Source organism: Pipra filicauda, unplaced genomic scaffold (assembly GCF_003945595.2).
Source record: "Pipra filicauda isolate LSUMZ 115617 unplaced genomic scaffold, ASM394559v2 scaffold193_size2426894_pilon, whole genome shotgun sequence".
Taxonomy (NCBI): Eukaryota; Metazoa; Chordata; class Aves; order Passeriformes; family Pipridae; genus Pipra; species Pipra filicauda.
Window position 1 is genome coordinate 2025797 of NW_024104302.1, and position 25350 is coordinate 2051146.

Genomic DNA, 25350 nt, shown 5'->3' on the forward strand with positions numbered 1-25350 from the left:
CGTAGCCCCGCCCGTTCCGGCGCTGGCCCCGCCCAGCCCCGCGCGGTAAGATGGCGGCGGCGGCGGCCGAGCCCGAGTGCGATGTGGTCATGGCGGCGCCCGACGGGCCCGGCGAGGCCGACAGCGACGAGGAGACGCGCAGGTACAGCGGCGGCCCCGGAGCCGGCTGGGCGGGGAGCGGGCGGCCGGCGACGCTCCCGGCGGGCGGGCTGCGGCTGGGAGCGCCGCAGGGCCCGGGGGCCGCGGCGGGGGGCGGCCGTAGGTGCTCGGCCGGGATGGGAGCGCTCCCCGGGGCTCCGGTACCGTCGTGACAACCGTGGGCCGCACGCGGCGGGGCCCGGGAGCCGCTGGAGCTGGGACGCGGTGCCCGTGTGTTGCCGGTGAGCTCCCGCGGCCTCCGTGTGCACCGGCGTTCGAGCATCCGCCCGGCCTCGGCCCATGTGTCCCGGCAGGACAGCTCACACCCTCTGCCCCGAGCCCGCACACCGGTGCCGGCGGAGCGCGGCCTCCTCTCGCGAAGGAGGAAGAGGAGGAGGATTGAACAGCTGCCGAAGGGGGGGCTTCAAACTCCTACATCTGACGCCTTTTGCTGGTTCATCACCCCAGTCCCCCGGTCCCTGGTCCGTTTGAAACCTGCCCGTGGTGGGTTTTGCCCCGGCCTGCCTTGCTGTGGATAACGGGAGAAACGCCCTGGGCAGGGCCCTCCCCCGGGAACGCTCCATCCCCGGGAGCTCCTGCAGTTCTCCGGTGCACCGTGCCCCCGAGGCTGGGGCGGTGGGAGCCTGACCCTTCCTGCGGGTTTACCTCCCAGGAGTGAGCAAGCTGGAGCGCTGAGGGCAGGAGGTGAGAAGATCCATGTCCAGGAAACTCCACTGGTTACACAGCGGTGGACGCTGGGCTCATCTCCCAGGGAGTTCCCGTGGGAGGGGAGGGAATGACTCCTGATAATTATCCAATGGAATGAAAAAGAGGAAACAAAACCAAAAGTGGCCTCTGAGGAACAGTGTTTTCAGACTCCCATGGGTGGCCTGAGGGGTTCTGTGCAATTGAGGCCTGAGGAGCAGCTCCCTGGGGAGGTCCTGCTGAGCAGGAAAGGAGGAGCTGCTGAAGAGGCACCTGGCTGAGGCTCATAGAGCACCGGGACAGCCCTGCGTAGGCACGTCATTCCTGCCCCTGGGCGAGGGAAATGTAGTGTTTGAAATGGTAAAAATTCCCAGAGGTAAAAGCCTGGCTAAAGGCACAGGTGTCTGCTGTCAGCGACCTCTAGCACTCTTCCTTCCTTCCCTTCCTGGCTATACCATGCCATGCACCTCCTTAGGTCCAGCAGACAGGAGTTACAGAGTATTCCAAGTTGCCTTCACAATGTTTCCTTTTCATGTTTTTGGGATAATGAGATCTGCGTTTCAGGGTGGTTGTAACTAAAGTCCTGCAGCAGCTGCAGACGTGCCAGAGGGCTCCCAGGGTGTCCAGGGCACAGGAATGGAGTGTGGTCACAGGATAATTATTGTCTTGCTGCTGCCTCATGGATTGTTGGGGTCCTGGCGGAAGGGGTTGATGTAATTGTGTTAATTTTATCCATTAGTGCATCAGTGCAGAGCAGCTGATGAGCAGGGCTGGGCCACCCCCAAAAGCTCACTTGTTTCTTCATTAATTTTAAAGGTTTCTCACCCATGGGAACAGTTTTTCCCTGCTCCCAGCTGCTCTGAGAGCTTGGGTCCCTGGAGCTTTGCCAGGGAGAATTTCCTTGTCATCTTCCTGGCAGCTCTGGGTTCTGGCTCCCGTGCGTGCTCCAGGCTGGATCTTTCTCCTCCTTCTCCAGCTCTGGAGGATGTGGGAGCCTCTTGAAAAGAAATACCTCACATGGTTGGGAAAATCCCGTGGTGAGGTTGTAGTGCCCTCACTGCAGACCTGGGGAGCGTTGGTGCCTCCGTGGGGAATCGTTCCCCCAGCGAAGCCACGAGTGCGGAACAGCCCCCACGGAGTCCTGGAGGCTCCAGGCATGGCCTGGTTCAGCAGGTGTTGGTGAGCAGCAAGAGGCTTTTCCAGTGCAGTTCCCATGAAGTGAGGTGAATCCTGGTGAGACTTCTCTGGAACACATGTCATTTCTCACCAGCTCTCAGGGCAGCACTGGCAGGAGGGAGGGGAGTGGGCACCACGTCATTCCGGGATAGCCTGGAGAAGGCTCCACTACTCCTGTTCTGCCTATAAATGGGCACTTGAGTTTCCCAGGTGATAAATTCAGCCCATTTTACTCGTGTGGAATGATGATCTTATGATCATACCAGGAGCAGCAGAAGCTGCTCCTGTAGTTGTTTGGTCCCCTGTGCATCTATAGAGTATTTGAATGTCTGACTTAGGCAGTTGCTTTATCCATGAGGAAAAAGTGATCTGTACCTACAGTTCCATCCTTTTTCTTTGCTTTTCTAGGGTGAATCATGATGTAAGTGCAGTTGTTTTCCCATGGTATTCTTACAGCTGGCTAGCTTCCTTCATTCAAAAGAAATTGCTTCCTTCAAAAAAGCAATCTCTGGCTGATTCTAGACCTTTCCATGGGTTGTCATTTCTCAAAAGTTATGCTGTGGGCCTGCCAGGAGTGATGGAGCCATTGCTGGGAATTAGGTTAATTCCGAGCTCTGGGAATTACATAACGGCACAATTAAAGTTGGGGCTCAGCTGCCGTTCTCCTTCATGGCTGCAGGGGAAGTTTGGGTCAGTTCTTGGATTTCTTGTGGTGCATTTTGGTTCTTGTTGCTCTTTTGGTCTTCTCTGAGTTTGCCCTCGGGTGCAGGGAATGTTCAGGGTTTGTGCGCCTTGTGGGCTCAGGTTCAGTTCTGACCTTTGCCGGCACGTTCCCGTGGGTGATTCCTCAGCCCATCTGTGCAGGTACTTGCGTGTCCAGACTCGGGTTTCCCGGGCTCGGGGCTGCTGTGAGTCTCTGCGGTGGCGCCTGTGCTGCTGCACAGAGCGAACCTGGCGCGTTGGGGGAGCTGATGTGCCAGGAAACGGGCTCTGCTCTGCCTCGGCGGGTCAGCGCTGCCCAGCCGGGGATCACGTGTGTTACACGGCAGTGTGTGTGACTGCTGCCCTGGGGAGCCTGTTCAGTGCCCCACCACCCTCTGGGGGAAGAACCTTTTCCTAATATCCAGTCTAACCTGCCCCTGACACAGCTCCAGCCATTCCCTCGGGTCCTGTCACTGGTCACCAAGAGAGGACATTGGTGCTGCGCCTCCACTCCCCTCGTGAGGAAGTTGTAAATATATATTATTTTATCTCTCTAAATCATCACTCAGTGTCAAACCTCACCTGAGGAAGAGTCTCTAGAGTGCACCCTGTGTATCTCTCTGGCACACAGATTGTTTAGCTTCTCTTCCAAGTCCTGGAAGAAGGGAGGGGAGAGTATTGTATGTCCAGTGGCAAACACGATGGCTAATTTTAAACTCTAGACATCTGCCTGCTGTAAACTGAATTGAGATCACCAAACTTATTTTACTCCAGCAGCTGAGTAACATCTGACAGCTGAGAATCTGGGTGGGATTTCACCCCAGAAATGCTGGATAAACATACCATATCCTATTAAAGAAAAAGTCTCTGCAAGAATTGCTCAGAAAAGGCAGGTGTGTTCCTTTTGTCAGAGCCTCACAGGAAAGATTGCTTGGCCAGGACAGGATTTTGGACCCTTCCTTAAATCCTGGCTATTTTAGGATTTTGTCACTGTTTCATAACAGAGGCAGGCGGTGGAGTGGGAGTGAGGGTCAGGAGAGCTGTGAGAGAGCGACTCTGCCACCTGCTTAGGTGCTGGATTTCTGTCAGTGGTGGTACTTGGCACATCCCTGCCCAGGGGCTGTGCCAGCACCCCTGGACCGAGAGCTGCGGGGTTACACATCCCCAGAGGTTCCCCTGACAGAAAATGAGATGCCTGCGTGGTGGGTCTTCGGGAAGCTCGTTGGGAGCTGGAGTGGGGGGGTGGAAGCCACGATCGGCACTCGAGTGGGGGCAGTGTGTGGAAGCTCTGAGGAGGAGGCAGGAGTTGTTAGGCAAGCGTGGGATTCTGTCACTGTGCGCAGGACAGATTCTCTGAGCGCTGCTGTGCTGGGAAGGAGCAGGGGCTGAGCTTTCAGCAGGGCATGGGGAGGAGAAGGAGCCTTGTGCTGCTTCCTCACTGATGCCTCAGAGTTTTTTTCGATCATCCCCACCAGCCAGGCAGTGAGCTCCATCCTGGGGCCTGGGCATGCGAGGGAGCGTCGGCACACACAGCTGCTGTTTGTCTTGGTGTGTCTCAAGCTTGGATCACACAAGCTTGGTGTGCCAGGCGAGATCCGGGTTGGACATCAGGAAGAATTCTGTCACAGGAAGGGTGGTCAGGCATTGGAAGGGGCTGCCCTGGGAGTGGGGGAGTCCCTGTCCCTGAAGGTGTCCAACTGGTCGTGGCACTCAGTGCACTGGTCTAGTTGACAAGGTGGTGATCAGTCACAGGTGGGCCTTGATGATCTTGGACGTATTTTCCAACTGAAATTATTACAAAAGAGAATAAAAGAGTTGCCTTGCTCACAGGGAGAATCACTCCCACCAGGCCCTCCTGTGCCCGTGGTGCACGTGAGCCATGAAAGACAAGCTTCTTCCCCAGCCCCTTAGAGCAGTTCTTCCCCGTGTCTGCGTCCAGCGGCCCCGCGAAGACACCGACCCTGTCACAAAGCCACCCATTGAGCCAGGGGTGTATTTTTAGCAAAGCACGATTCTTCTTCAGTGTCAAAAGTAGCAAGTGGGGAGCGCAGGGCCCAGCGGCGCGGGAGGCAGAATGAGCTCATTCAGGCCGCAGCATCTGTTTGGGGTGAAACAATCCCCAGTGAGATCAGGGGCTGCAGTTCTCCTTGTTGGAGCCACAGCCGTGGTAAACAAGGGCTGTGTGCTCTGTGTGCTCCTATGTCAGCGGGGCACAACGAGGCAGAGCTGCTTCTGTCCTGGGGCTGGGAGCTCGAGCCCAGCCTGGCAGCTCCAGCAGCTCCTTTCCCTTCGTGCTCTTGGGGTGATTTGCTGCTTCTTTCACAATTTTCATCACTAAACTTTAGGCCGTGTGAGCAGCAGATAGCTGTGCTCTCCTTTCTGCCGGTGTCACACGAGGCACTGTGACTTGCTGATACATCGATCTGTGTTAAAATGCTTAAAAGGAAAATGGGCCAATAAAAAAGAGGAGAAAACGGTAATCCTTGTGTGGGGGTGTTTCTCTGGCATCTCAGAGTACCAGAGCTCTGTGAAAGTTGGTTTTGCATGGATATGTTTTCTTTCTCCCATTTTCCCAGCTCTTCCCAGCAGTTTGTTGCAGATGGGATGCTCTGGCACCCAGCTGTGTCTGTAAGGCAGTGATTCCTCATGACATGACAAGTAAAATTGCTAAAAGACTTGTGACTTGGGGCCTGCTGTGCCGGGCTGCAGTGGTGGCTCAGGTGAGTTCTGCCATTAAGACTGTTCACACTTTAAATTGTGTAACAGACACCTTCTGAGGGAAGGAACTTTCATAGGATCTGTGATTTTCTTTTCCATTTACCATTACAGAAACAAGAGAGCGGTGAAACTTCTTAATGCCCAGGTTCCAGAAGTGCAGAATTGCTGAGTAGTTTTTCCACCGTATTTGGATGTTTGATCTGTAATATTCAAAGGAGGTGGTTGTGTTTGGAAGCATTTTAATCAGACAAAGCCTGTGATATGGATCCATCCTGCAGGCAATCCTTGCTGTAGATGGTGCAGCCAGGAGGGTTCTGTGCTGCCCTGGGGCTGTGATGGGTGCTGGCTCCTGAGGAGGAGCCAGGCTGCAGCATCTGCCTCAGGTGTGATGCTGGGAGGGCTGAGGCAATGGAGGGATGGCAGTGTCCTGTCTCCCACGGGTGAGTTAATCTGTTGCTGGAGCAGCAGCAGGAGGAGCTGCCTCGGGAGCCCGAGGCAGTGGGTGCGGGCGCTGCCCTTTCTCTCTGCCACAGTTGTTACCATCCCATTTCAGCTGAGCACAGCGTGTGGCTCTGGGCTCTCCCAGAGTGTGACTCCTACAGGGCCATGGCATGGCCAGGCCAGGATGTAGCCTGGAGCAAAAGTTAAAACTGAAAGTGAAGAGCACACTTCCCTGTGTCCATTGTTCTGCCAGCTGGGAAATCTTCGATGGCTCACTGAAAACAACCCCTGCATGAGGCAGTTGTGTGGGAACGGCCAATGGCAGCCTGAGCGAGGCTGAAAACATGGGAACTTGTTCCAACACAATTCCCATTGTTCTCTCCCTGGTTGGCCTGCAGAGCATTGCTCGTGTTCCCAGCTCCAGCACCGTGGTGTGCACTCCCTCTCGGACTGTGCGTCTGGAAGGGTGAAGGGAGATGAGGGAAGAGAGAGAGAAGGGTTTCATTTCCCTCAGGGAAAGCTTTGCTTTCAGGAGTTTAAGGGAAGCTGCTTTAAACCATATGTTGTGTGTTTTTAAATGTCCCAAACTGTCTCTGCAAACGCTTGTTCTTGAGTGTGAGGACTATTTCTGGACCTGTTGCCAAGGCAGTGCCAAGCTTCTGCTGGAGGCTTGCACCCATATTTCTTTTTTGATTTAGCTGTCTTTTGAATGTGGAAACTGTTCTTCTTGGCCTTTGTTCGTAAGTACATGGGACTTCTGAGAGAGGCAGTGCTGTCTCTTGTGCTCTGCCTGTTGGAGGGGGCTGTTGGATAAACCCCATACCAAAGAGTTCTGCTGGACTCTCTGAGGAGAGACTCAAGGGTGGTTTTAGGCTGCTATTGCATCCCTGTAATATTTGGCCAGGAAATATCCGTTATCCCTGTTCATGACCCGGCTAAAGGGCTGGAGTATCTGAGAGCCAGCAGGACACAAGGTGTGCTGCTTTCCCCTGAGCAGTGTGTGCTGAGATCTCACAGCAACCAGCTACAAGCGTTTGGACCACTGAAGAGTTATACTGAGGTTGCTTGGGGATCAAATGGTCAACATGGTCAGAATCCGGTGCTCAATCCCTCTGAAAATGTGGTGTTTTGCTTCCTTTCAGAGAAGCAGAAGCATTCAAGGAGCAAGGAAACGCGTACTATGCCAAGAAAGATTACAACGAAGCGTACAACTACTACACGAAAGCCATAGGTGAGAAGAGCTGATGGCCATATCAATCTTTGCTGAATACCACATCTAGAAATCAGAGCTGATTGCTGATTTCAAACACACCAGCAGGGTTTCTGACAGTACATGCTGGATGGAAACTTCTTGCCTGCTTTGATTACCTTGGGAAATGTTGCCAGATCGATAATGCCGGTCAGGGCCAATGTTCTTAATGAGTGCCACAAGCTGTGTAGCTGCTGCATTACACTGACAGTGAGTCTTGCATCGTCCCCAGATACCTGTCCCAATAATGCCAGTTATTATGGGAACAGAGCTGCCACGCTCATGATGCTGGGGAGGTTCCGAGAAGCACTGGAGGATGCTCAGCAGTCGGTCAGGTTGGACGACAGCTTTGTGCGGGTACGTGGAGAACTTCGGGCTCTTCGTTCAGTACCTTGTCTGCACCTGTTGCAGCTCCTGCAACTCCCTTTTATCTGTTCCCAGGGCCATCTGCGGGAAGGGAAGTGCCACCTTTCCCTAGGGAATGCCATGGCTGCCAGTCGCTGCTTTCAACGAGTTTTGGAACTGGATCATAAGAATACCCAGGCACAGCAGGAGGTAAGAGGGTCTTCAGATTTAACTGGCCCCAGTAGATGCTGAGGAGGCTAAGCTGGTCTTTCCTCCAGCTCTCCAGAGGAAAAATGGAGAGTGGTGTAAATCAGCTGCCACTGTTTTGTCCCTTTCACAGGGTACATTTTCCTGGGCTACCAGTTTGGTCAATTAATTTCAAACTGATTTTAATGCTAACAAAAGTATTCATGTCATCTGCATTATCAGTCCACGGTCTGCAGTAGATTTGGCTCTGACGCTTCAGGGATTGACTTGGTGGCATTTCAGAGCAGAGACTGTCCTGCAGCACTTGTGTGTTCTGTCTTTCAGCTGAAGAACGCCACGACCGTGCTTGAGTATGAAAAAATAGCCGAGGTGGATTTTGAGAAACGGGATTTCAGGAAGGTGAGATGAACTTGTTTGCTGTGGTCTTATATAAGAACTGACCTGGCCTGTGCAGCAAGGTGTGTGGCTGATTTCCCTGTCGGGTGTCTGGGAGGTGCTGTGCCACATCTGTTGAAGCAAGGCTGGCTGGTGAACTGTGTCAGCTGTGAAAGGGGCAGAGCTTGTGCTCCCTGAGCACCGACTGAATGAAAAGTGAGGAGGTGACTGGCTCAGGCTGAGTGTCCTCTGTCACCATTTGCTTTGCAAGATGAGTGGAGCTGTTTGTGACAGATTTTGTCAGCAGCAGCATTTAATCGTGCTTTGCTCCTAAAATGCATATCCAGGATTCTTCTTTCTCAGCTCTTTAAAAAAAAAACAAAACAAAACAACAAAAACCCAGAGGCAGGCCATGTGCCAGTGAGGGTCACACAGGGAGCAATGCAGATCTGCATGGGGCACTCATCTTACTGCTTCCAAATCTTTCTTCCCAAGGGCTGTAAGAGGATGCAGCTGGTACTAACCTGATAGAACAAGAAACGACAGCATGAAATCTGAAAGGCACCAAACACTTCTCATGCAACTGTTTCTGTGCAGTGGATGCATGTAAGGCTCAGACTTGGCCCAGAAAGGAGATTGTCTGGCACACTGAGCTTGCTGTTCAGGTCACTGACTCTTAGGCTAAGCTCAAGATTTTGGAAGGGTAAATCCCATCATTGTACCCCTTGTTTCTGAGGAGCAAATGGGATGTGTAGTCAATCTGAATTTCATGTGTAGGAATTGCCATGCCTGTACTGGACGTCCTGTGTCTGTCCCTCACTTCCCTGGTCCCACTCCACTGGGGAGGCTCACATGAAACGTGATCTTTGTTTCTGGAGAGCTGCTCCTGCTCCTGCCTCTCCCAGGAGCCTTTGGCTCTGGAGCACAGTGCTTCCCACAGCAGGGCCCCGTGATGTCACGGGCTGGGGAGCAGATGAACCTTGGGGAACAATGCCCCGTTCTCGTGCAGATGTCCCCGCCGAGAGCAGGGATGGAAAAGACCCATTAGCTCACCCTGCCCATGGCTGGCAGGCCAGTGGAAGATCAGCTCCTATACTGTACTTTTTTGTGTTTCCTTTAGTCCAAACTGTCTCAATCTATTGAATTGCTGTCTCTTCTAAGTGTCTTTATACTGCAGGAAACAGGGGCAGGATTGTCCTCTTTGACTCTTTCTTTAGGGCTTACAGTTTAGAAGAGTTAAAGGGGTGGACCTCCTACAGGTGTCCCTTGAGTCTTGTGTAGTGCTCTGTCACAGTAACACAGCAGACGCCTCAGATCTTGGCACACAAAGCCCTTTAAAAGACAAAAAAACCTGCACATGAGGAAAATTTTCCAGTGAATGTGTCTCCAGCAGCCGCACTCACCTTCTTGGTCAAACACAAATCCCAGACGTGGTGTAGCTGTTCAGACTAGGCCGTTGGTCTTTGCTGTTGCTCACGCCTGTGGCTTTTCCCACCCCAGGTTGTGTTTTGCATGGATCGTGCTCTGGAGTTTGCTCCCGCATGTCACCGGTTCAAAATCCTCAAGGCCGAGTGTTTGGCGCTGCTGGGCCGGTACCCCGAGGCTCAGTCTGTGGCCAGGTGAGTGTCCGAGGGCTAGGGGGTGTCCTGGCTGCTGCCTGTGCTCCACACCCGGGGTAAATGAGGGAATACAAAAAAGAAATAGTCCTTAATGCACACTGTGAGGAGGAGGAGGAATGTGTGAGTTTATCCCTGTTAATCTTCCCGGGAAGCTGCATCCAGACCCTGCTCCCAGCCAGCCGTCCTGCTCGAGCAGGTTCACGTCCTTTTGGCTCATCTGTAGCATGGACTTGATAAAATAACTGGATAGCTGAGCAGAGGAAGGTGCTTGTGGAGGTCAGAAGGAGGCGGGAACGGGGAACATTTCCTTCCTTGCTGTTGCTGCAGTGATATCCTGCGGATGGACTCGACGAACGCCGACGCGCTGTACGTGCGCGGGCTGTGCCTGTACTACGAGGACTGCATCGAGAAGGCCGTGCAGTTCTTCGTGCAGGCCCTCAGGATGGCCCCGGACCACGAGAAGGCCTGTCTTGCCTGCCGGGTAAGTGGTGGAGAAGGGACTGCAAAGTTACCAGGATTTGGGGTTTTTTAAAGCAAACGCTTAACTTGATTCGACTGGATCAGTCCCTTCTCCCTCTCTCAGCATTATCATTCCCAGACCTCCGGGAGCAGGCGGTGTATCCAGCCCTTCCCAAAGACAACTGGATAAACCCAAGTTGCCAGAAGCTGTTTCTCAGGAGATTGTGATACTTTGAAGCTGCTTCCCCTTCACTCTTCTTTGTTCCCAGATACATCATTTTTAAAGGAACTCCTGACTTTCATATCCAATATCCGCCCACAGCCTGACTTGCATTTAACACTGTTCCTTCATGTTGCTCCTTTCCTGGTGTAGTTCTTTAACTGACTTTTCTAATGTGTTCACATGTATAAGCCCTCAAAAAGTGAGCTCTCAGTCCTTTTATTTTAATCCTTAAATTTACTGCACTGTCATGTTCTCATCTTAAAAATTAGGCAACCTTTTTGCTGTGGAGAATGCCTGGAACCGGCACTGGCTCTTCCTTAGTGCTTCTCTTGGGGGAAAGTCAAAGTGCTTCCAGCTTGTTTCAGCTGCTGGAGCAAGACTGTGGCTTGTGTCCTGCAGTAGTGTCTGAAACCAAATTAGAACTGTTATGTTTGAGGGCCCTTGTCCAGCAGAACAAGGTGCTCGGTCCCCTTGAACCCTGACCTTGTGTCCTGACTCAGGTGTGTTTCCTTTCAGAATGCCAAAGCACTTAAAGCGAAGAAGGAAGACGGGAATAAAGCATTCAAGAAAGGCAACTACAAACTAGCATATGAACTGTACACAGAGGCACTAGGAATAGACCCAAATAATATCAAAACAAATGCCAAACTCTACTGTAACAGGGGGACGGTTAATTCAAAGGTAAGGGACGGTCACCTGGCAGGTGTCTGTTGTCAAATCCCTCATCATGTCAGTGATAAACCACAAGTCAGTTGTTCTGGGAAGCACAGGCTCCTCTGGCTGCTGGGCAGCTGCATCTCTCTGGGGCCATGGGCAGTGTGTCAGGGATTTGTGCTTGCACAACACTTGGGTCAGTTCCCGTCAGCCAGCAGTTGACTCCTGCAGAAACAAAACTCAAATACTTGCGCTGCACAGAGTGGGAGGGAGAGGAGGGACGTGCTGTAGCTTTATCTTAGTCAGCAAAAGGCATCCCTGTCCCTGTTTTTCCTTCCTGCGAATGAACAGCTTTATTTTCTTAATTCTTCTTGTAAGTCATGTCTTGGTTTGGTTTTTAATCTTAAAAAAAAGGCCTACTTTAAAGCCCTGGACACTTCTTCCAGCTTTGCTGTTGAATTTTAGTCCTGCACTATCCAGAGAAGCAGTCAGTCATGTGTCAGTGCTCCCAATTCCTATCCAGAAACATATCTTCTGGGCATGTTTCCTCCTCAGCTGTCCCTCTGTTGCTGCTCCCCAGACATCAGCACTCGGTCAAGAGAACACAGGCTGTTCCCGAAACCTGGGAAGTGGGATGAGCTGGAGACAACATAATGGATGTTTTACATGGCTGTTTGTGTCTGAAAACACACAATTCTTTTTCTAAAAAAGATTTCTTTTAAATATTTTTAAGTTTATCTTGCTGTCTGGGAATTAGCTTGGATACAGAATTGGGATTGTTTTCAGGAAAACCCTTGTTTTTGAGTGCATTTCTTACACAGAAGCACCACGAAGCTCTGCCATGTCACTGGCCAAGCTTCTCATTTTTTCCAAGGGAACAAAAGCTCAGTGTTTTGGGGGAATTGAAAAAAAATTCCTAGACGTAGGAACCAGTGAGATTTTCCCAGATTCTTCACACCTTTCCTTTGCCTGAAAGCATGATGCAGAATTGGTTCTCTGTTTGGGATTTGCTCACTTCTCTCTGCCGTTGTAGCTTAGGAAACTTGAAGAAGCAATCGACGACTGCACGAACGCGGTGAAACTGGACGACACGTACATCAAGGCATACCTGAGGAGGGCACAGTGGTGAGTGCACCTTGGCACGGGCACCTGAGCAGGTGTGTGGGCAGGAGTGTCCTCCCGGCAGCTCTGAGGGACGGGGTCACAAATCTGGAGTTTAACTGAATAGGAGTGCAGAAGGTTCTGCACTGAGGGGTCCTCAGTTTATTCCTCTCCCTTATGCTGCTGAGGAGATGAGGGAAGCTCCCAAAAGTAGCAAGTGTCTGGGCTCCCTGGCAGTGGCCCTGTGTGGGCCCTTCTGATGACTCTGCTGCAGTCCAGGGCACTTCTCTTTCTTAATCAACATCCACCCAGACAGCTGTACTGAGCCCTCTTTGATATTCCTATGAAGGACACCTTGACCACCAGTGTTTCTTTCCACAGTTACATGGACACAGAACAATATGAAGATGCTGTAAGAGACTATGAGAAGGTTTATCAGACAGAGAAAACAAAAGGTGAGCACATGGGCACTCTGTGTGTGTTCACACTTTTCCCTTACCTGCCAATTTTTTTTGTTGTTGCTTTTTTCCCCACAATATGCTCTGATTTGCAGCCTTTTACCCCAGCAGAACAATATGGAGAAGCCCTTGGAAGCATTGGAAATGCCTGTCTCAGGTCTGATTTCTCTCCCAGCATTGAATGCTGAGATGATAATTGAGCTTGTGGCTGAGACAGTGCACTGAGTTCAGAATGTCTGGTTTTGGTTCTCATTTTAACTGTCCCCTTGCTTTTTGAGTGGCCTGAAGTGGGTAGGACAAAGTAACCCCTCTCCTCTGGCCTTGTGCTCCTTTCCAGAACACAAACAGCTCCTAAAGAACGCACAGGTGGAACTGAAAAAGAGCAAACGGAAAGACTACTACAAAATCCTGGGGGTGGACAAAAATGCCTCTGAAGATGAGATCAAGAAGGCTTACAGGAAACGAGCACTAATGCACCATCCAGGTACCCACAGCAGTCCCTGTGTGTCCTGTACAGCCATCACTGAGGCAGGAATACATATGGGAGTGGGAATTTCTGGACAAATGGCAGCTCTGACCCCACAGATTTAGAGCATGTGCTGGGACGGGAGTTTGGGAATGTTTGTTTTCCATTTGCACTAGAAATTAATAGCTTCTTCCTGCTTGTTTGTGTATCCACAGATCGACACAGTGGGGCAAGTGCAGAAGTACAGAAAGAAGAGGAGAAGAAATTTAAGGAGGTTGGTGAAGCCTTTACAATCCTGTCAGATCCCAAGAAGAAGGCCCGCTACGACAGCGGGCAGGATCTGGAAGAGGATGGATTGAATATGGGAGGTCAGTGTTCCTTATGATACTCTGGCATGGCAGCCTTTAACAAGGTCAGACCCTTAAGAATCTGCCTTAGGCCCTAAAGCAAGCCTCCCATTGGGAATAATTCCATGAATTGATTCAGTTTGGTTGCTGAAAGCATTGGGATGGCAGAGCTGCACTGAGTGTTTCCAGTTGGGAAATGGCTGGGACACTGGTGGGCGTTGTCTTTGGCTGAGTTGGTGTGGGCAGTAGCTGCCATTAGGTAGAAATCTATCACAGGACATGTAGTGTAACTGTGGATCCCTGAATGCTGCTTATCCAAACCCTTAGGCTGCCTCCTGACAGGTTCTCCCTGTGACAGCTGCTTTTACCTGTTTGCTGCTGCTGTGCCAGGGCTCGGAGCCAGCCCTGTGTCCCTGCTCACCCCCTTTGAAACCCTCTCAGTGAACTGACAGTTCTGTGGGAGTGTAACTGGCTGCTTCCCTGCAGCTCATGAATTCCTTCTCTTCCCTGTAGACTTTGATGCAAATAACATCTTCAAGGCCTTCTTCGGCGGGCCGGGAGGCTTCAGCTTCGAAGGTAGGTGAGGTGTGCTCCTGCCAGCCTTGGAGGCGTAAGTACATGGAATCCCTGACAGGGCAGCTGGGGCTCCCAGTGGATGTGCTGCTTGAGGAGAGCATGGAAAGTTCTGCCTGTACAGCCTCGGCTGGTGGCTGGTTCTGGTTGTTTTGGGTTCAAAAGCCACAAGGGCGTTCCCTGTTCTGGAGGTGTGTGTGGGTGTGGCCATCCATGTGCTGCTCCGGATTGCACTGAACTGTTTTGTCTTTGAGTTTGGAAAGTCCTGATATCTCCCATTTTCTTTTTCAGCTTCTGGTCCTGGAAATTTCTTTTTCCAGTTTGGCTAAGAAGCAAACAAACACAAATAAAACCACACATACCTGATCTGCTTCTTTTAACCTCGAGTACGGACAGCCCCAGACTCCTCCTCCATCACGTCTCGTTGTCCTTAGAGCAGTTTCATTTCTGGGTTGGAGCCTCTGTTTGTGTGTTGTGTGCGTGAAGAGGAAACCAGCTCGGGAGGGGAAGGCTTGTGAATTTTGTTTTACTGTTAACTTTATTAAAAAAAAAAAAATAAAAATAAAGCTTTGAATCTTTTGGTCCCTCCATGCTGGCCCATGCTTTCAGCTGCTCCTGCCCCTCAGCACAGAGGATTTCCCGGCATTTTCCCGGAATCTCCATGTGTGAGAGGGTGAAGGAATCTCCTGGTTTATTTTGGTTGGCTCTGAAGCAGCATGTCCAGGGTTTCGAGTAACTTGTAAGTTATCCTAATTTTTTGGAAATATTGCCAACACTCAATCCAGTTTTATACAATCCTGTTTTACCTGCCAGCTGGATTTTTGGCTCTTTTTATTTCTCTTTTTTCCCATGGTTCTCCCAAGGTCCACTCGGGCATTAACTTCAGTGATAATGTGTGAGCTTACAATTCTGTATCAGAGAAATGCTGCTTTGAGTTTAAAGAGCAGCTTATGTGAGAATTCCCTGTGATGCAGCTGGAATTAAGGGCTTTGTGTTCCCAGGATTGTCCTGTTTAAGGGAATATTGAATTTGCTCTGGGCTGAATTCCTTCACTGTACTTTTTTTAATTAATCCACTTGAATATTTCATATTTGTGCTGAACTTGATTTTGTTGAGCTTGATGTGTGATTTCCTGTTACTGATCCATGATGTGGGTGAGTCTTTCATTGCCAAGTGAAGTTCAGGCAGGGATTGTGGGTGGTTTGAGATGTGCAGTGCCGAGCTCCTGGTGTGCAGCAGCTGGGCTGGTTGGTTAACCTGGCCAAGTGGTTTTCTCCTGGCAGTGATTTACTCATCCAAAGCAGCAAGGAAATGCAAAGCCCAGCTCTGAACTGACAGTCTCTACTCGCTTCTCTTGTGCAGTGTCAGGATGGGAGCTGGAGGGATGGATGAGCTTCTGGCCCGGAGCCATGTCCAGATGGGTTTGGTTTTCACTTAAAAGGTGGTGTTGCAGCAGGATCTTACCTGGGAGAGGGCTCTGCTCCTGGAATTCTCCCCTGTTCTCTAGAGAGTGGAGAACCTTTTTGCCCGGGTGCTCTGAGTTCAGTCCTGTCTGTGGAGGGTTCACGCTCAGCATGGGGTGTGAGGGGAGCAAGAGGCAGCAGGGCCGTGGCTGGGGATCCTGGGCTGGTGCTCAGTGAGGGGCAGTGGGGCCATGGCTGGGTCCTGGGCTGACCTGGCAGTGCGGGGCCGTTGGAGGCCAGAGTTTGCTCAGAGAAGGGGTGTTGGTGCTCACAGGCTGGGCTGTGCGGAGAGAGAACCTGACACTGACTCTGTGTAACACCTGACTTACCTTCCTTCTGCAGGAACAAACACTGCAGTGAGTTCATTGCACGAGGTGATGGCTCTGAATGCCATGTCTTTGTCTTCCTCCCTCCCGAGGGCTGTGCGTGTCCTTCCAGCGGGACAGGGACCGGGATGGGGCTCCAAGGTCCCAGTGGTTCCAGCAGAGACAGTGCTGTTGTGGTCCTGCTGTGGTCTTTGGTCAGGATTCTTGACAATCTGCTTTCGTAGAGGGAAAATTTAAGGGCTTAAATTTTAGCACTGCAGAATAGAGTATTTTACAACTCACTTGAAACTCAGCTTTCCAAGTGAGCCAGTGCTGAGTAATACTTTCAAAACCTGACTCTACCATGTTTATTCCAAGGTCCTTCACACCAGTGTGAGGGATTGAACCCACCCAGGTGCACCAAGAGCAGTTGGGTCCTGGCACCTTTCAGGCTCCAAAACGGTGAATCCCTGGGGAACCGAAACCCTGGTCTATGCACATCGATCCTCCCCCAGCTCTCCTGGCACTGTAAATCAGTTTACAGGGCTTCTTTAGTGGTGTTCCAGATCCATGATGTCTCGTTCTCTGTGTGTTGTTGTCACTGTACAGTCTGGGCTGTTCTCAGTCTCCCATTGCTGAGCACAGCCGTGTCCTGTGTCTGTCAGTGGGTTTGTTCTCATTTCCCCCTGCCCTAGGGAAGTGCAGTCTGCTTCCTTCCTCCCTTCCTTCTCTCCAAGCTATGAGTGAGCCCATTCCTTTGAGCACAGGAGTGGGATGGCTCTGCTTCTGGGAGAGAAAAACGTATACAGCAGCTATTTATAACCTGTACATGAATGCATGATTTAATGTAGTTAAATATTCATATGGTGAGTGCCAAGACTTTTTACGGAGCGTTATTATGTGAGTCAAAGTGAAGGCACAGAACCACGGAACGGTTTGGGCTGGAAGGGACCTTTAAAGGCCATCGAGTCCAACCCCCTGCCATAGGCAGGGGCACCCTCCACTAGGATGCCCTGAGCTCTGTCCCTGTTCCTCTCTGCACAGAGCAGGGCTGAGCAGGTTTTGGTGGCATCCAGCACCTCAGGGCAGCAGCAGCACAGGTGGCACTGTGACCTCCACCGCGTCCCAGCACAGCCTGGGGGCATGCGACTACTTCTTTCCAAAAAACGTGCTCAGATGAGTGTTGCTTGGAGCGTTGCCTCCACACACGGAGGTTATTATCTGTGGGTTGTGGTTGTGTGTAGCCATAGGAAACAGGAGTGCCACTGCTCCAGCTGCTCACAGCCCCCCTGCATGTCCTCTGGCTCCACGGGAGCCACTGGATGTAGGGATTTGCCACAGACACTGTGATTGTAGTCTTCAAGGGATGTTGTCCCTGAGCTGTTTCTAGAAGGACAAGGAGCTGATGGAGGTGCAGGAGGCAGGTGCTTCATGTGCTGCCCCTGAGGCACAGGCGTGGTGGGATGGACATGATCAGGTGTGGTCAGACACTTCCTGCTCCTTGGTGTCACTCCTGGCCAGCTCTGGCCTGGCAGCTCCTGCCCAGGGTCCCCCAGGGGGAATGGCTGGTGCAGTGAGAGCTCCTGCCAAATGGGAAAGACCTGGAGAGAGCAGAGCTGCCATGGCTGAGGGCAGACCAGGCTGGTGTGCTGGGGGATCTTCCACCAGTCGTGCTGGGAGTATTTGTTCTGAACAGCTCAAGAAGGAGCTGTCAGCTTCTCCAGGAAAGTTGTCAACTACAGGAAAAGTGTGTGGGGAGTGTGGCTGTGGGCAGAGCTGGCCTGTGTGGGCTCTGCTGTGGGACTGCAGTGTTTGCAGGGAGATAGGAATTGTTTGGCTGTTAGACTTTCCCTTGGATGTGGTTTTGCCTGATCATGCTCATGGAATCATGGAGTAGTTGGGTTGGAAAGCTGTGAAGACCATTCAGGGGGTTCTGGTCACCCTCTTTGACTGGCTCCTTGTTGCTTTGGCTGCACAGAAGGTACCAGATTTGTTGTTTGAACACTCCAGGAGTGTTCAGTGAGCGGGACCCCCAGTGCTGACAGCTGTTGTAAATACAGGAATGCAAGTTGGAAAACAGGAGAAAGAAAAAAATGTTCCGGGACAACAGTATTATCCATTATCCATGGAATAGTGGGTCCCACTCTGTATCTGCCAGGATACAGAGTGGAAGCTGCTGTGCTGTCGTGGTGTTTCTGGCACAGAGGCTGGTCCAGCTCTGGTGCCAGTCCCTGTCCAGCTGCGCCGGTCCCAGTTCCGCAGCCACCAAACAGGGTCGGGCCACGCGCTGCTTTGCCACTTCCAAATGACTTCCTCAGTTTCAGTAACAACTCTACATCTTCCCTTATCTCCAGTGGATGGTTTTCATCCTGTTTAAATTCGTGCCTTGTCCCTAGGGAACAGGACACCCCTGTGCTGCACCCACCCCATCCCTGGAGCGGTGCCGGTCCCCAGGCAGCTGTGGCAGGGCTGTGACAGGGACAGGTGGCAGCAGCTGGAGGGGCCATTCCTGGCTGTCCCTGTGCCCCAGGCCCTGTGTGACTGTAGGAGCTGGCATGTAACTCTTTGGCCTTCCTGCCAGGCCCGGCTCTCCCACTGCTGCTGTCAGGGATGGGGTTATCCCTTCTCAGAGCAGCGTTGGGCATTTTCCCTTGCCCAGACCTGAGCTCAGAGGGACAGCTCTGGTCTGTTGCTGGGAGTGGGGAGCTGGGACACTGCGCCCGAGCTGGAGCACAGAGGATGGCCTGGGAAGACAGGATCTGTGGAGAGCCTGGCTGCCATCCCAGCCTGTCCCACTGCCCCATCCCCATCCTTGCTGTCCTTAATGGCTCGTGTGGACAGAGTGTGGTGTGAGGTAGAGTCAGAGGGGCTGCGTGTGGAGCACCCCAAGCCCCTCAGTGCATGTGAGTCGTGGTGGTCACGACGTTACAGAATAGTCAGGACAAATCCAGGCGCCGATGCGAAGCCCCTTGGAGAGGAGCTTGTCCCTGCGCTGCCGTATTTATCTGAATTGGAATTCGGAATGTTTACCTCAGTGTACATAGCTCAACCTTTCCCTGGGAGGAAAGGGGAATTGCATGGAGCAATCGCTGTCCCATCGCTTTGCCAAACTCCTCATCCTCTCCCAGCCAGGCTCCGTGTCGGTACTGACTGTCCTGTCCCTCTTGGACCTTTCTAGGATGTGAATGGTAAAAATGTGAATATTTGTTGTTTACTTCCTTAGCAGAACTCCTGATGCTGTGTTTGTATGGGGAATCAGCCTGAGCAGACCCATATGCAATCGGTTTTACTTTATTATAAACTGTATATGATGTACAAACTAATAAAAACTCAAACGACGACAGTGTCACTGTTGTTCTTGAACAGGCAGATGAAGGAGATGTTCCAGCCGTGCATTCCAGTGCTGGAGTGATCTGGATGCTGGGGGTGTGGGCTCAGTTGGCCCCTGGGCAGGTGCTGCCAAAGGGCGTTTTTGAGCTTTGTTGGAGCAAACCCTTGAGGTTCTGTCAGGAGAGGCCCTGGCTGAGCATTGGGCACTCGGCTGCTGCTGGTGTGGGAGCTGGAAGGATTTCTCCATGGAGGGCAGGGAGGGTCACAGGTGATCTAGGTGGGTTTATAGCTCACTTTTTTTATGTTATAATGGGAACTTATTATCATTCTTCATTTTGGAACAGCAGGAACTATTTTGCTTTCCTAGCAGAGTGTTTGGTTCCAGACAAGCCCCAGAGCTCTCCCTGCTTTTGGCCTCAACGTTTGGAGGAGAAACACTCCTTACCCCAGCAGTGTTGGGCTCGGGCAAGCTGTGCCCAGTGACAGCCCCAGCCCAGCCCACGCCTCAAACATGGTCAGTATTTACAGTGTTAGTGTGGGTTAATGTCACTCTGCAGCTCCCCAGGCCCTGAGCCAGAGCCGGAGGCCGAGCTGGGACCTGACCTGGGACCATCAGTGGAGCTTCATATTAAATAGTGCCCAGGAGCCACCACCCTGCTGGACCGGGGCCTGGTGGAGCACAAACACAGGTTTCAGTCAAACATTTAATGACAGAAGTGCTGGGTCAGTAACTTCCAGCCAGGGTTTAGGTTTGAGCAGACTTGAGTTATGCGGTTACGGTGCCTCCGCTTCCTACACTACGGGGTTACTCCAGCCTAACTCTTAACATTCAGGTGCATTAGAGGAAGGGAGTAAAATCTTGCATGAAGTGCAGTTCTGTACTTCAGACATGATTTTAGTTTCTATCAAATAAGATGGAAAAGATGTTAGTTCATCTCTTCCACTCCCTGCCAAGGCAGGATTGTTCCCTACAGGACAAGGACACGGGACAGTGCTTGGTCCAGCCCAGGTAGGGGGAAGTGGCCGGAACTGGCTGCCTGTCCTGGTGTTTCACTTTTTCCCCCTAAGTCTGTGGTCGGTGTCTTTAAGACATCACCTGGCACTGTGCCCTCCTCCAGGAGGAGCTGGGCTGGAGCTGGGCAGCTGCGGGACCAGCCTGAGATTGGGGCTGCCGGGACCTGCTGCCCTCAGCAAGGTCTGTCCTTAGGGGCCAAACCCTTGGTAAGGGACCACCCCTGACAGGAGTGAGCCACGCGCTGGTTCTGACCCCGTAATCGGCTGCAGCCGATGTCAGTCCCTGGGTGTGGGAGGGGAGGGACATCCTGCAGTTCCCTTGGCTTCAGAGCAGCGACCAACGGGCTTTGGTCAGTGCCGACAGGTAAAGATCGAACGATTGTGGTTCAGAGGGAAGTGATAAAAGCCCAGAGTTGATCTTCCTCCAAGGAAGAAAACAAGCAGGACACCCTGGCTGGTTCCCTCCAAAACTCTCCCGTTAAAATCCATGACAGTTTCAGTCAGGAGTTGCTTGTTTTCTTCCTTGTCCTGAGGCTGATAACTCCCCAGAGGCTTCACACTGGGGTGGGCAGAAGGGTTGACTTTAGTAAAGGTACAATTATTTCTCTTTACACTTTAAGGTTACAGGAGTTACTTGCCTTTTAAAAACAAACCGAGGAGCTGCCCTGCCCGTGCTCCTAGATGATGGTGCAGGAGCTAAAGGCAGATCCCCGTTTGTTGGTGCTCTGCGTTGGCACGAGTTTTCCCTTCCCGTAGTATCCCGAGAATATCGCCCTCACATCGATCTTTTTAGAGAGGTTGAGCATCCACATACCGTTATCAAAATACAGCAGTTTCCCTCCTCCAATTTCCCCCACTTGCTCCCCTTTGTTCCCCGCCTTTTCCAGCTTCACGAACTCCAGCAGGTCGAGCCCGGTCTGGACGGCCTCGACGCCGTTGGCGCAGCCGAGGGTGATGTGAGCCCGGCTGCCCCGCGGGAGGTTGTCCGTGGGCAGGATCTTGTCGGCGTCCCCGGGCCAGAGCAGCAGCTGCTGCTCGCTCAGCTCGATGCGAGCCCCGACAGTCTTTGTGGTGATGAACAGCGCCGAGATGGAGAGGGTGAAGCCTTTGCCGTAGGAAGCCTTGACGGCCTGGAGGAGAGGGAGACACCCGTGGAACAGTGTCAGTGCCTGTGGGTGGGGATTCACGGCGCTGTCACTGTCCCCAGGCTCAGGGGAAGGTGGCTGCTCACAGCAGCTCTCGCTGTGATGTAGTTAAAATATCGAGTGCAAGGAGAAGGTCAGGGCCTGACACTCCAGCTCTGTGGATTTGGAGCTGGGTACATCTTTATCCTTCACAAATTCCAATATTTAACTTGGGCTTATCTGCTCTGAAATAATCTGTCTGGGAGCATAAATACCTCAGTTCATCATCATTCAGCTCACACTGTCGGAGGTGATGCTGGAGGGAGAGTTGGGAGTATTTTGTTTGGAAATAGGAAACAGTCACCATCTCCACAATTCTGAGTTTTCTCCTGCACGGGCCACGTGGACGTAGTTCCTGTCTCTACCTTTGGCCTCTGGCTCAGAGCAAAGCCCGTCCCCAGCCCACCCCAAGGCTCGTGGACCCCCTGCTGGGGAGGGAGGGACACTGGGGACGCGGAGAGGAGTTGGGACCCCAGCACTCACTTCCTGCTGCGCGTATTCCTCAGCTCCAGCTGCTTTCCCGAACTCGGTGTATTTCGTGGTGCAGTGCAGGACCCCAGGTGGCCTCTTCACGAAGTAGCTGGTGAGATCTATTTTTATTTTGGGATCATCGATAGCAGAAGCAACTGCAAATACAGGTAAAGAACATCACTGTCACAAAGTGATCCCCCCCAGTGTCACTCCACGAGCCCAAGTCCCATCTCAGGTCCCTTTCCCACCCTGTCCTTCACCTCATCTTTCTGGCTGCTGGGGAGCACTGGATGGGTAACTGAGCCCCTCCCTATCCCCAGGCTCACCACAGATGGAGCCAGAGAAAAGAAGCCTCTGCATGTCATTGTGGCTTGTCTTAACCCTGATGATGTGAGTCCCTTAAGGGAGGGGATTGTTCAGCCTTTCCTTTCCCATTTCTCTCTGACTCTTTGCCTTTGTCCCACCCAACCCTTCAGAACCAGGGGACACCCAGGACCCCACGTCCCACTGCTGCCACCTGAGCCCAGTGCCCTGGGGGGCCAGAACTGAAAAGACTTCTTGGGAACAACCCTTCAATTTATTTTTACTTAAAAAGCAACTTTGGCAGTGATGGGGACCAGGTTAGTAGCTTTAAAAAGCTTTTCTTGTTGACACCTTTAACTAGAAATTGGCTTGAGGAGCTGATCAGACTTGTTAACATCAACAGGTAAAAACACGGTAAGGCCATGTCTATACATACAGTATTTACTCTCCTTCTTGAAGGCTTTGAGACTCCCGAGCTCATCCAAGAAGGCCTGGCCAGCCTTTCTCAGGATCTCTGAACTTCTTTTGCTCAAAAACCACCCAAAATACATGGGGAGGAATTCCTTCTCCAAGCTTGGCTTCATCTTCTTCAGCTCTTCCGCAGACAGTTTCCACTGATTCTTGTCCTTCAGCTGGGGACAATCCAAGCGCCAGGGGGTTTTGGGCTCGGCGAAGATGACTTTGTACCGGTACTTGTCAGCAATGTCAAAGAGCTGCTCCAGCCGTTCCCGCTCGTGGTGAGTGTCATCCAAAACGATGACGCTGATCTCCCGTTTGCAATAGTCAACTAGATCCTCGTCCACCTTGGAGTACTCTTCAGGAATGGAGCTTCTTATTACCGGTGTGATTTTATAGTGATCGACAGAGATGACCTTGCAGGCGTCTTTGTACCGATCGTGGATGGCCTGGGCCAGGGTGGACTTCCCGCTGCCAGGCAGGCCCCGGAGGATGAAAAAGGTTTTGGATTCCTTGAGTGTGGAGATGGTGTCTTCGTCGTCCAGGAATGGGAACTGCAAACTCTCGGGTCTCTCTTTCGCTGATTGAGTAGACATTTTTCTAAATATTTTAGGCAGGAAGGTGTGACTCTTCTTGGAGAAGCCTCTGTTCTGAAATGGAAGGAGAAAACACTTTGCAGGGCAGGAACCCCGGAGACCACGTGGCCCCACTGGGACCTTTACTGGGAGAGATGGGGTGCAGGGAGCACCTCCCCCCCCCGTCCTCACTTGGGTGCCCTGCTGGGCTGACACCCCCTCCCACAGCTGCCCTGGCTGGTCCCACGGCAGGGACCTGTGCCCTGTCCCACCCAAGGGCTATAGGTGCAGTCCCACTCCCCTCCCTGGCCTCGGCAGCTGCGGTCCTGCCCCACCAGGAAGGGGAAGTTTTACCCATCACGTGGCAGCAGCGTGGGCAGAGCTCCTCCTGTGACAAATTTAGTCTGAACACTTGAACAAACCCCTGTGGCTGCCGGATGCCGAGGGTGCGGCAAGACCTGGGGAAGCCCAAGGGGAACTGAAAGTCCCAGCAGGTGCTCAGAGCTGCCACACTCTCGTCCCTTCACCTGAATTCCGCACTCTGTCCCCAGGGAAGTGGCTGTTTCCCAGAGCAGCCCACGAGGATGATGCCGTCTCTCTCTGTGCTGCACTGGGGATCGGCACCCGAGCGCCGAGGAGGAGGGAATTAGGGCTCCTCTTGGGAAGAGAAACTTAGATTGCTTCCAGGAAAACCCAACCCCTCCCTGCAGCTGCCAGGTAGGGCAGAACTCGAAAGTGAAACCTCGAGTGCCGAAGGAAACGAAACACTTTTGTTTGGCAGCAGCGAGCGGGAAACACTGCTGGGAGCTGGCGCGGGCTCTCCCTCCCCTCCTGCCAGCAGCTCCTATAACTGGAATCCCAGATTAATTCCCAGCAGGGCCTGGGAAAACACAGCACTGCAAGGAAACGAGGGATTTCTCCAGCCGTGTGAGTTCACTATAGCATCAATGGGGCAGTCACTGTTTTTTGGGTCAATACATGAACTCTCCACCTCCCCAGCTGCCTCAGGGCCAGCCCAGCCCAAGACCCGCTGGAGCCAAAGGCCATGGAAGTGATGCCCAAGGAGTGAGTTTTGCTTTTGATGCAAAAATCGAGAGATTTTTCATAAAACATAACTGCTCTGCCTGAGGCAGAAAACTGCTTTTCCTCTTTGCGGATTGATGCTGTTGTTTAAAAAAAAAAACACTTTTCAGGTGATGAATTTCCCCATCTCTTTATTCCAGAACGTGGAGGTGGGTTTGGTTCCAAATGCCTCAGGAGCAGGACCAGGACCCCACAGCTCCCACGGGCACTGCCTGCCCCGGGGTCAGCTGCAGGACGGGGACCCCGAGTGCTCTGGGGCTTGTGTGGAAAGAAATGGGCCCGCCAGGGCAGCGGGGACCCCCAGGCTCCACAGAGACCCCCGGGCTCTCCAGGGACCTCCACTGCCTTCCCCGTGGATTCGGGGCTCCCGGGTCCCCACAGAGGAGGAAGCAGGTGAGTCACCTGGAGCTCTGTTCCTGCTCGCAGCGCAGGTGCCCCGCCTGCCCGGGGGTCGCAGGGCCGGAGCCGGTGCCGCGCTGTCCCCGCACCGCGCTGTCCCGCGGGCGGGGGCCGGGGCCGCTGTTCTGCCGCGGCAGCTGCTCAGGGGACTGAGGCGCTTTTCAGCCCCGCGAACAAAGGAACAATCGCGGCCCCCCCCGGGCCATTGTTCGCCGCCGGCTCGGGGACAACGGGCGCCTTCACGGCCCGGGCCGGGTGGACAAAGGTCCCGCAGAGCGCGGGGTGCGGGGTCCCTCCGGACAATCCCCCATTGAGCCCGGCCCGGCCCCCCCCGCCGCCCCCACAAAGCTCCCGCTTGTCTCCGGCTCCCCGCGGGACAGGAGCTCGCGTGGAAGGAGCGATCGCTCCGGGCCCTGGGCTGCCCGTGCCCCGGCGGCCCCCGGGGTGTGCCGGGACCCCCAGAACGGAGCCACGGGCACCCTGGGGCCGTTCTCGGGGCCCGGCTGCCCCCGCGTCCCCCCACACCCAGCGCCCACGTGTCGGCGACGCCGCGGGCTCTTCCTCCCGCCGGGAACCGCAACCACTGCCCGGGTGGAGCGGCGGCCCCGATCCCGGTCCCTGTCTCGGTGGCCCCGCTTACCATGGTGAGGGCAGCGGCTCCGGGGCGGCCGCCGGTGGACAGCGGCGCGGCGTGGAAGCGGCTCTGGGGGAGGGCGCGGCCGCGGCCCCTTTCATAGCCCCGGGGCCCGCCCGCCCCGCGGGGCCGGGCCGAGCCCTCCCACGGGGGTCGGTCCCCGCCCGGGGCTCAGTC

The 25350-nt window shown here is 53.2% G+C and overlaps 2 protein-coding genes across 2 annotated transcripts; one reads left to right on the top strand and one right to left on the bottom strand.

Moving 5' to 3' along the window:
- Window positions 1-31: 31 nt before the first annotated feature.
- On the top strand, window positions 32-19063 carry DNAJC7 (DnaJ heat shock protein family (Hsp40) member C7). The gene is made up of 14 exons (XM_027746145.2): window positions 32-142; window positions 7023-7111; window positions 7362-7486; window positions 7571-7684; window positions 8006-8080; window positions 9557-9675; window positions 10003-10156; window positions 10874-11038; window positions 12045-12136; window positions 12494-12567; window positions 12908-13054; window positions 13252-13404; window positions 13897-13959; window positions 14248-19063. The coding sequence occupies exons 1-14, from the start codon at window positions 51-53 to the stop codon at window positions 14283-14285; spliced, it is 1500 nt and encodes a 499-aa protein (XP_027601946.1). The 5' UTR covers window positions 32-50; the 3' UTR covers window positions 14286-19063.
- Window positions 19064-19387: 324 nt separating this feature from the next.
- On the bottom strand, window positions 19388-25275 carry LOC114001175 (2',3'-cyclic nucleotide 3' phosphodiesterase). The gene is made up of 4 exons (XM_027746151.2): window positions 25180-25275; window positions 22463-23132; window positions 21736-21878; window positions 19388-21198 (listed from the first exon to the last, which is right to left on the bottom strand). Exons 1-4 carry the CDS (start codon window positions 25180-25182, stop codon window positions 20746-20748), a joined length of 1269 nt encoding a protein of 422 aa, XP_027601952.1. The 5' UTR covers window positions 25183-25275; the 3' UTR covers window positions 19388-20745.
- Between the last annotated feature and the right edge of the window lie 75 nt (window positions 25276-25350).